Source organism: Fusarium proliferatum, assembly GCF_900067095.1.
Source record: "Fusarium proliferatum ET1 genome assembly, contig: FPRO_scaffold007, whole genome shotgun sequence".
NCBI lineage: Eukaryota > Fungi > Ascomycota > Sordariomycetes > Hypocreales > Nectriaceae > Fusarium > Fusarium proliferatum.
Window position 1 is genome coordinate 2712294 of NW_022194796.1, and position 10662 is coordinate 2722955.

A 10662-nucleotide genomic window follows, 5' to 3' on the forward strand; every position below is an offset into this window, starting at 1 on the left:
ATTTATTTTACTCAGTATATATAAGTCTCATATTAAACCCCTGTCCTATAACTATTAGCGAAATTCTTTTACTAGAGAAATTATTTAAAAACATTTCCAGACCAGCATTAGCTGCAACATTTAGGAAGCAATTATCTAGTAATATAGAAGTGTTTAAGGAAACACTGTATTCTATCTGCTAAGATAATATTTAACTTTAAAGATCTGTTTTTAAGACATTATAGGCCCTTAATATGCTCTTAAAAGTGTGCCTTCTTTCTCTTTGCTCGAATTTTGAACTTCAAGGTTCATCAGAGGTTTGACTGTCTCATTGATCTCATTCTGTCCCATAACCAAACACCAATAGCTATCGACACAACGGCTGTGCAGTCTCCCCAACACGGCATGGAAAGTTGCTGGAATAGAGAAGCTTCCCATGTCCGATGACAGTTTGAGCTTTTCGATTACAAGACTTATCAAATCTAGAGCAAAATTCTGTCCAGCCTCAGACACATCCTTTCTATGAATGGTCGGCCCATTTAAAACTTCGAGCTTGATGACCATGACAACAGTATACATCATCCTGGTAAAGACGACAACAGGAACTTGTTGTAGAGCCTTTGAGGAGAATTGCAGGAACAACTGTATTAGGTTCCGAGCCGCATTTAGGCACTTTATACGCGTATCAATATACTGTGGCGTATCTGGATCGAATGTAGTCGTAGACAGAAAAGTCTGTATTGCATAAGGAGGGCGAAAATCTTGAGACTCGTGATTATAGTAAAGGCCTGGTTCATAAAGGTTAAGAAGGACGACATGGTAGTGTATATCGATGGTTACTTTAACTATTAGTTACTCGAGACAGAGACGGTGGCAGCAGTCTTACCGGTCATGATATTTTCCGGGGTGTTCCGCCGCCAATCTTTGAGGCGTTCGAGACAGTTTTGCAGAAGAAAATGGTTCCGTTGGTCGGAGTGATCAAATGAATTCCCATTTGGCCTGGCTCTGGCCATGGAAAGAGACTCCTCTGCAAGCCGTTGGAGTCTGATCCATGCTGCCAACCGTCGATCACCAATATGTGTGCTCGCTGGAGAATCTAAGATATTTATACACTCTTGCACCCAGGTGCCATAGTGTAGCGTGCTCGGCCGCCGGAATGACATAGCGATACTGGAGATGTATTAGGATAACTGCTGGATATCAGACGAGGTAAACGTGCTGAACCTTGAGCATAGAAAGTAGCAAGCTGAGAACGCCCTAACTGTTTCCAAGTATTCTTTAGTATATAGGACCCCAGGATCAGATGTCATGATTTCATATCGCTCGTCATTTGAGCATCGCAGGTCAATCACCATAGCTGCTGTGATATTAATAAATTGGCTAAAGTTCAAATGCTCGAACTTATCCGGTGGGTGACTCCAAGTAACAAGAACCAGAGCAGCTTGTATCAGATCTAGTGATTTCCGGCCGTAAATCATGGTTTGCTCCATGACATATCGCTCTGCATCTCGAAAGAGTGGTGTCCAGAGATCTGGCCTGAAACAGCTTGATGAGGTTGCTAGCACAGCCCGGAACAGTGCTGGCCGAGCTTGTTGCAAAGTCTGCCACGAGAGAGGGGCATCGGGAAGGATTAAAGGGTATTACGGTAAAAGCTCGGTGAAGAACTTGATTTGTAATTCTTCTGCAACTAATTCTTCAATAATTCCTCGAGATACGGGGTCTCCCTTGGTGGGGGATTCGCTGGGAGTCCCATAAGCTGTAGGTTGACTGGAAGAAGTGCTTGAGTTGTACATAATTGATGGGAATGAGTAATTTGTACTTGTGGGCGTTATGGAGGCTTCTGAGGTTGGTGGTATGTGCAGGTCTCTTTGGGGTCCTGTGGCGATCGCGCGCTGAACTTCCTCGAGCTTTTGCTCAAGTTCATGGATCCTTGTTTCATTTCGTTTCCGTCTTTTCCTTGTCACTGGAACTTTAAAGATGCATTCGATGTCTAGTTTTCTGCAGCGGTTGCACCTTTCTTGCGAAGGGTGGGAAATAGAAGGCCCTGAGATGCACCTGATCTTCCTTTTTCGACAGCCCTTTGACTTGCATTAGCAATGGCACTGACAGGGATTTGTTCATCATACCTTGCAATTGCTATTGAGTCGAGCCTCCGTGGTAACTTCTGACGCACTCATACTGTCTTGGTTGGTGTATATGTGCGTGTCACGAAAGCGGAATGAACGACGAGTTACGGTCGCGGCTTGGAAATTCGAGCCCGCTCTGAAAGCACTTTTTCGAGGCATGGGCGGAACATAATAAAGTACCGCATGCCGATACAGACGCGCGCTAGTCTACGGAAGACATTAAACATGGGACGAACGACTCGTGCTTAGCGGTGATAAGCCTCCTTTAGTGCTTACGCATTGTTACTCCGCTTCTCTCAATTCAAAATGTAGTCTGCAAGAGCTTTTAAAGAAAGGCATTGTGATTATGCATGGCGCCAGCTTGCCATTGACATGATTACAAGGAAAGTATCAGCCAGGTAGGTATCCGCCAGGAGACAGAAAACAAATCAAGACTATACTTTTCCGTTAGTCAATCTAATATTTAAACTTAAGAGAGAAACTTCAGCAGTTCATCAAGAAGCTAAAAGTTAAACTGGCAAGCAAATATCATTATATTTGCTACAGCGGCCTAATAAACGAGCTTTACAAAACAGAAATGTGGAATTCTTACTGATACTTTAACTACTTAATATATATCCAAGTACTGCGAATTATAGAGCATAAATGTAAATCTACCTGTATATCACCACTCAGCTGGGTCTATCGTACTATGCAGTCAGTGCTTCGCCACAATATATAAACTATACACCATCATATGACATGAGGGCCGTAGTCCGCTCACGCCTGGTACAGAGCTCCTCCATTCTTCCAGTCACCAATAGTTCTTGCGGCATAGACATAGTCAGTATGCTCAATGAGTTCCGAGACTTGACTGATCTGACCATGGGTTGGCAGAACACTGGAACCTCGTCAGTTATTTGTTTTCGTTTTTATATCTTGTACTGGGAAGTACTTACTAGGCGCTTTCAGGAACACCATCCCTATCAAGCTGACCGAGCCACTCTCTCATTTCCCACCTGTCATTGTTGGCATCAGGTATACCAGGGTGCCACGCGTCGGCCTCAATGATAGCAATACCTGATTCGTTGGTAGGGCACTTGTTAGTGATAAATATATATGACCAGTCGATGGAGTGTGTGGCTTGCTCCTCCCAGATGAACCAGGCCTGGTGCTCGTTATCGCTATTGATGTAGGGGTGCGTTTCGCTAGTAGATGATTGGATGGTATTTCTTAGTTGATTGATGCACAAAGTCATACTTGAAGGTGATGAGCTCGGCACCGGGAATGCTTGACCAATAGCTTGTTGCAATCTCGGGGATAATCAACTTCGCCCCAATTTGGACATATTCAGCAGCTCCTCCACTGTGATCACGGTGATGGTGGGTAGGCTATTACAGGAGAGTTAGTTTCTCATCACGAAAGCTTGGTTCATCCTTAATCTTGGGAGCTTACCCAAAGGTATTTAATAGGCTTGCCAATTTTCTTGTCAATCCACTCGATTACTTGCTTGGTCCACTGGGGAGGTGCATCACCGACGATGACGTGGTCCTCGAACTCGATCACGAATTGCTTAACTCCTAAAAACTCGTCATTGACGATGAGCCAATGAGCATTGGGCAGACCGGGGACGATGTTTTTGTGCTTGATACTGTCGACAGAGTTGTTGCTAATGCCGGACCCAGGACCAGACCAAAGCATGTTGCTGCTGAGTTCTAGAATGTGCGCATGACTGAGACCCTCAGTCTTCTTGGGTGCCTCTTTCGGGAAGAATCCTTCCCTTTCTGACAATCCACTGAAGTAGTCCTTGGGGAACCTGGGATTAATAGTGATTTCTTCGACCATGAACTCTTCGAGTGTTGCATCTAGCTTCTGCGTAGTGGAGCTATAGACGGTCTGAAACGTGTGAGGAAATTTGATGCCCTCGATGGCTCTGTATTGAGAAACGTAAAGGTCATTTGTCGAAGGTCCATAGATCATGTGATTCTCGTCGGTGCGTATGATGTGGGGCAGATGGCTAGACGCATCGAAGACCATGGTGATTTCAAGAATGGGATCATAAACTATTTAGGTTAGATCGAGATCACCAGGTTCGAGGCTGGTAACCCGCCAGCAGCTGTTTTGATTCCATTGATCAAAACCTCAATAGCCTCGGTACCATGATGATCTTTCATCTGGAAATGTCAGCAAACTATACAGTTGATGCTGCATGTCTACTACGCACCTCCAACAGAAGCTTTGGCGAAAAGACGTTGACCGTATATGCACCCTGGTCTATATTATATATATCGACATCATTGCCATTGCTATTACCAAGTCTTCCAAACGCATCATTAGTCACCCAAAGTACCACCACCATTTGTGTATAAGCCTTTTCTAGGGATCGCGTCGACCTAAAACGAAAGTCGCCGAGCAAGGAGGAGACTATCGCCACGTTTAAGGCGAGAGCATCGTGGTTTGATTTTATGCTCATTAAGAGAACATACCACAGACTTACCTGACTACCCCACGTTTTCTGCTCTAATTGCGTGCTGCAAATTGCTATCCTTCTAAGCTCCCTGGTAGACCATATCCACTAACCTACCAGGATTGGACGCGATCCGTGATGCTTTTTGTTGTGAACTTTGATATGTCCGGGGCAGTTGGCTTGAGCCTTATATCTTTGAAGAACGCTCGGCCATCTCCGTTGATGTCATTTCTGTGGGTAGAAGGTAGCATATTCAATAGTTCTGATTATCTTACAACACCGCCTACCTACAAGACCTCGATTTGGGAAGGGGGTTGTTAACTTAAAAAGGGCTCCAGATCAGTGCTATATCAGCCAGGGAGCTCTGGCCGGAGTTTGAAGATCTGATTTCTGTATTACTAGAACTATTATGTGGATAGATTCCCAGTTCATAAAAGAACGGCGGAGTTATCTGGTAGTGTGCAGGATTATTGTGTTAAGCCTGAAGTGTATTTTCTAACCTTATAACTGACTTATAAACTTAATATCACTATAACCTTCTAACTTCCTTAAACCTTTATTTTAACCTTATTTTTAGCCTAGTAATACTAATATATATATTATTAAGAAACTTTCTCTTTTCTTATATATTAATATTTCTTAATAAATCTAATAGCTATATACTATATCTAGAAGTTCCTTTTAGTAAATTACTATTTAGATATTAAATATAGATATAATTTAGGTATAATTTCTTTAGATTAGCTATATAGCTATATTAAATCTCTTTAGTTTCTTTAGCTTCTTTAATACCTTTTTCTCTTATTAAGTAACTTTAATAACCCCTATAGGAAATTTACTAAAGGCTACTATAAAAGTAATAGTTTTATAGTTAAAAAGAGCTAGTTAAATAAGGAATTTACTGCTAAACTTATAGAAGTCCTATATAGAGATAAACCTTATAGTAGCCCTATAGTGCTTTTTAAGGGGTTTATAGATATATTTACCTTATTAAGTCTCTCTATATATTAATATAGCTTAAGGTATAATTATAGCTTTATTAATATAGTTATTAATATCTACTATTTAACTAGATTAGTATTAATAAAAGATTAATCTTATTAAAGCTGCTATCTTAAAGATTAAAAAGAGGTATTTATAGTATTAAGTTAACCTTTTTTAATTAGGGTCTAGAGATACCTTTTTATATGCCTTTAAGGCTAACTAAAAAGTTATTATTTAGGTTTTCCTTTTATTAGCTTTATACTATAGTAATTAGTTAGATATTATAGTATAATATCTAAGTTATAAGCTAAAAGTATTATTTACTGCTAAGACCTATAGCTGAGAGCTTAATCTGGCCGAGAGAAGATAGTAGTGTGCAGGATAGCAATCAGTGTAACAGGGTTGTTGTCCATTGCCGTTGGCAATGTACTCCTTGGAGGGTGATGGTGAGGGAATTTGGTCAGGCATGGTGTGTTGAAAAAGTAAGTGGGTAAGCAAGTTGAGGATTAAAGTGCAAACTTATGCCAAGGGCCAAAAGGATTAAAGTAAGTAATATGATCTGTCGGTCTTTGCTGGGAGTACTAAGTTGAATGAGGGAGTGGTGGAGTGTAAGGGAGAAGAAGAAGAGGAACAGTGTTAGAGGGACAGCAGGCTTTTTATACTTCGCGCTGCTGCCTTGCGACGCGTGAGAAACTGATGGCACAGCAAGCAAATGCCAAAATGACGCGGAATCACGTGACTGTACTGCGTATTAATGAAGGACTTGCAGTGGTGGAGGAGGTAGTGGAAGAGTAAGAGAGGGGGAGGTGGAGGTTATGTAGGTGAGGGGGTATGCTGAGTAAAGAGAAGAGGAAAGAGCAGTTCGCTGAACCAATCATTACCCTCCTATTATGCATTCTCGGGGTTAAGTTAAAAAGTCCTTTCAATAAATAACACTACTTAGTCTATAATTATCTATTAATTGGAACAATAACTAGATTAATTACGTTCCTAATATTTAATTTATTGCTTTCTAAATCTGTCTTGCTGCTGTGTTTTCTGATGCAAAGCCGCCCCTATGTAAAGGGCTGATACATCACCAGACCCTATGTCAAGATATCAAATTCGCCCTTTTATGTTGTATGCGGCATGATATAATGTCAAACCAGTCACACGTCAAGGGACTGTACATGTTTCTCCGAATCGATAGGTTGATCAGACTTAGAGAGGTTGCTGATGGTTCAGTACCGTTAATTCCGACCCATAGCCACTATTCCGGTGTATCATAACACACCTTTACAGGTAAAACATTCGTGACGCTAGTTGCCTTCTCGGCCTTGGCCGTGCTGTTGATATGTCCTCGTACAGTATCTGTACGGAAAACACCTGGATCCTAAAGACACTACGTTATATCTTATTGCGGGACTCGATTATCTCTGAGTTTTCACGATACGGAAGAAGCATGAAGATTCCTTCAGATCACGTTCCTTCTTTGACTTTCGTGTAAGTTCAGAAAAAAAAGCACCGTAACTTCAATACTCACACAAGACTTTTGCCCTTACCTGGTGATAAGGTCTCTCATCTATCATATCTATTCCGGACCTCAATAAGATCCAATTCGATGTCATAGCTACTGAAATTTTGCAGCAGAACTCACCGTATCTCGAGATCCCTACTCAATCACGGCAACTTGGTGCAAAATGTGAAGACTAACTCAGGGAGATCACCACAACCATAGCTAATTTATCAAGGCAGTAAAGTTTCTGACTCTTGACCAAGAGGAAAGCTGTAGAGAATAACGCAATCTAGCATGGCCAATCTTTTCCTACCCATTTATATCGGGCCACTCCGGACAGCCAGCTTTCGAACTAAACTATATATCTTAATACTAACAGTGGAGACTTAAATGTCTAAGTGCAGAAAGAAACAAGAACGACTAAACGACTTTTATCTGAGTGGAGAATTGTGTGACTAGAACTAGGTATTGTTACTTCAAACTCCAGTTTCAGGAACAGCTTGCAGCTTTCTCTATACTTCTTTTATTTCATAAATAGATACATCTGACATTATTAATACACCATATTATGAACTCATGTTAGAAAGTGGATTTATAGAAGGAGGCCTAAGGATTACTGTATTGCCTTAGGTCTGTAAATAAATAAAGATAGAGGTTTTATGGATTAAAGGGCCAGTAAAAAACAACTATTATCTTCTTTACCGGCATTTAATTTCAAGCTTAATAAAGTATGCAAATTATAAGAAAGTGCATATAGAACTAAGACTATAAAGACAACTAATAAATAAATGGCACCTAATTGACATCTCTGACAGAGGAATCTTTTATTTCCTTCTCCAAAAGAATCATCGCTATTTGTGGGTGCCGCCAACGTGCGATATCATATGAGGTTCGTCCAGAATTATTTTTAGCTGTAATGCCTGCTCCCTTCTCAAGCAGAGCTTTTACCACCTCCAACCGATTCATGAGTGACGCGAAATGCAGCGATGTCCATCCATCAGTGTCGGTAGCTGTAATATCCGCTCCTTTCTCGAGCAATAATGTGGTTACCTCCGCGCTTGTTGAGTGATGTAGTGCCGTTTTTCCGTCCTTACTTACAGCATTAACATCTGCTCCTTTCTCAAGCAGGATTTTCACCAGCTCTACCGAGCCCGCTGATGATGCGCGGTGCAGTATCGTCCGTCTGTCGTGATCTGTAACTGTGATATCCGCTCCCTTGTCAAGAAGGATCATTGCAATATCTGAGTCAGATGTAAGATGTAGTGGGGTGGACCCAAGCCAGTCAACAGCTGTAACATCCGCTCCCTTATCAAGAAGAATTTTCACAAATTCCAAGTGACCCTTGGCTGATGCTTCATGAAGTGGTGTCCTCCTCCCTCTACCAACAGCTGTAACATCCGCTCCTTTATCAAGAAGAATCTTTGCAGTTTCGAAGTCGCATTTTGATAATGCGCCATGTAATGCCGTTGTCCCGTCCTTGTTAACAGCCCTCACATCCGCTCCCTTACCGAGAAGCATCTTTGCAATCTCGCTATGTCCATTTACAGTTACCCTCACTAAGTCAGCCTCAATGACCCGTGAACCATTCTGCAAGAGCAGCTGGGCAATGGCCAAATGACCCTCCTCGCATGCCCAAGCAAAAGGCGTTTGGCCCTTTCTCACTGAGTCCCTTCTGCACTTCAGCTTATCCGTAATATCGACACCATTGTAGATCCTCGATGGCAAGCCCAACAAGGCTGCCACGCTACCCTTGTTTCCTTTAGCCATTGCTGCTAGTAGTGGACTTGGGTATCTCCCTCCTGCTCCTTCGATCCCTGGGGATATTTCGAGATTTGTTCGAATGAGGTTCGAATACCCCCTTTCGGCAAGGATGTACAGGATATTTGCATCGAGATCGTACTTGCGAATCTTGTGTTTCTCAAAGACGTTGAAGATAGTAATCCATTTCGGTAACGGGAACTCGCTAAGAAACTCTTGCTGAATAATCTCGTGGGCAGCAGCGTCAGCGTGGTGAAGAACACATTGACTGGCGTACCCCAGAAAAGGGAATTGCTCCAATAAGCTCTCCTCTGGGTCCTGGGTATGAGTGGAATTTTGCTTGTCAAGTGCCTCCCGTACAGTTTCGTGAAATATGTATGTATTGCAACAAAGCTTAAGCTCCTCGTGCCCTTGGCTCTTCCAGTCAGCCGCAAGAGTTGGCCATAGTGTGTAAAGACCCTTATCTTTGATGAGGAAGTCACGGACCGACTCGTGTATGAACTGCACTGTGGGCTTCTTGGATTTAGTGATTTCAGCAAGTCCTTTAGAAGAACTAATAACGAATTTGTTAAAGCAGTCGCTAATGTCTGTACTGTTGACAGGCGGCATCTCGGGATCTCCTTTCTGCCTCAGTAATAATCCAGACCAGAGAGCATGGTAATACTCTCCAGGCTGCAACGGTCGTTCTGCAAGCAGAATCCAAAGAATTGATAGTAACAGCCTTTCCAGGTGGCCTTTATCCCGTGTCAGAATATCTTGAAAAAGTGCACTCAATTCATTCGGCACCTGGCGCAACCTGGTCCGAAGTGCTATGCGTCCATGGCGATTCTCCTCGTTCAAAATGTCCACCACCAGAGCAACCCAGAGGAAGACGCCGGCGGCTTTTTCAAGCATCATCGCTGTCAACTCCTCGACCAGAGGAGGGTCCTTGATTCGCAAGTGTCTGCTGATATAGCGCTTCAAATCTTCACTGTGACCGTCTTGGCCTTCTAACGTCAATCGAATCCCCGACTTGATATCGATATAAGGGTAGTGTCGGCTCGAGAAACACACTTGGAATTTCATATTGTCTTCCACACATTGTTCTGCAACTTCTTCAAAGAACTCGACCATATCTCTAATTTGTTGTTCATCGCACTCGTCTAGGGCATCGATGAAACAGGTAAGAGCTTGGTTTCCGAGAGACGAGACCGCAGAACGGAATAGGTCTTTGAGGACGTTTAGTGGGGGGCATATAACCTGGTTCCGTGCTATTAAGTCAGGGTCGTCTAGAATGATCTGGATATCGGGGAACCCTTGGAGGAGCTGAAGAAGTAAAGATCGGTACATGCCTGAGACTGACTTTTCAAGTAGATCTCCTCTGGCATTGAAGAAGAATGAGACAGTAAGAGCCTTTAATGGGATGTCTGTCTTCCTCTATTTTGTGTAGATGAACTTCATGATTATTGATTTGCCAGCACCTGGCTTACCACGAATCCAGAGAAAGCCATGGTGCTGGGATTTCCTTATTGGGTCCAGCCATGCAAGGTAGTCAGGATATTTGAGAAACCAGCTGCAAGTCTTAGCATAGGCAGTTTTGATTGTAGTCCTGCGCGAATCGATTTAATTAAACTTAAGACACTCCATTAGCTGTTTTTAATAAGGACTAGAATTAGAGTTAAAAAACATACTAAAGGGGTCCTAATTAAGGTTATAAGTAATAAATATTTAAAGCCTTTTATTTATATATCTCTAGATTTTTATAAAATTGCTAGTAAACTTACTATTTTTATATAATAGATTTATTTAAACTTAAGTTTAGGTATCTATATATAATACCTTTTTTAAAAATTTTAGTAATTTATTCTTTAAATTTAAATTTAAATATCTATATG

At 42.0% G+C, this 10662-nt stretch overlaps 4 protein-coding genes across 4 annotated transcripts; all 4 read right to left on the bottom strand.

The window, feature by feature from the left end:
- Nucleotides 1–228: 228 nt before the first annotated feature.
- On the bottom strand, nt 229–992 carry FPRO_07231 (uncharacterized protein; the record flags this gene model as incomplete). The annotated part of the gene is made up of 2 exons (XM_031218601.1): nt 229–824; nt 866–992. The coding sequence occupies 2 exons, from the start codon at nt 990–992 to the stop codon at nt 229–231; spliced, it is 723 nt and encodes a 240-aa protein (XP_031084443.1).
- A 627-nt stretch (nt 993–1619) lies between these two features.
- On the bottom strand, nt 1620–2264 carry FPRO_07230 (uncharacterized protein; the record flags this gene model as incomplete). The annotated part of the gene is made up of 2 exons (XM_031218602.1): nt 1620–2057; nt 2106–2264. 2 exons carry the CDS (start codon nt 2262–2264, stop codon nt 1620–1622), a joined length of 597 nt encoding a protein of 198 aa, XP_031084444.1.
- A 600-nt stretch (nt 2265–2864) lies between these two features.
- Nucleotides 2865–4121, bottom strand: FPRO_07229 (uncharacterized protein; the record flags this gene model as incomplete). The annotated part of the gene is made up of 4 exons (XM_031218603.1): nt 2865–2985; nt 3044–3292; nt 3345–3475; nt 3540–4121. 4 exons carry the CDS (start codon nt 4119–4121, stop codon nt 2865–2867), a joined length of 1083 nt encoding a protein of 360 aa, XP_031084445.1.
- A 3704-nt stretch (nt 4122–7825) lies between these two features.
- FPRO_07228 (uncharacterized protein) lies at nt 7826–10278 on the bottom strand (the record flags this gene model as incomplete). The annotated part of the gene is made up of 2 exons (XM_031218605.1): nt 7826–10204; nt 10258–10278. 2 exons carry the CDS (start codon nt 10276–10278, stop codon nt 7826–7828), a joined length of 2400 nt encoding a protein of 799 aa, XP_031084446.1.
- Nucleotides 10279–10662: the final 384 nt, after the last annotated feature.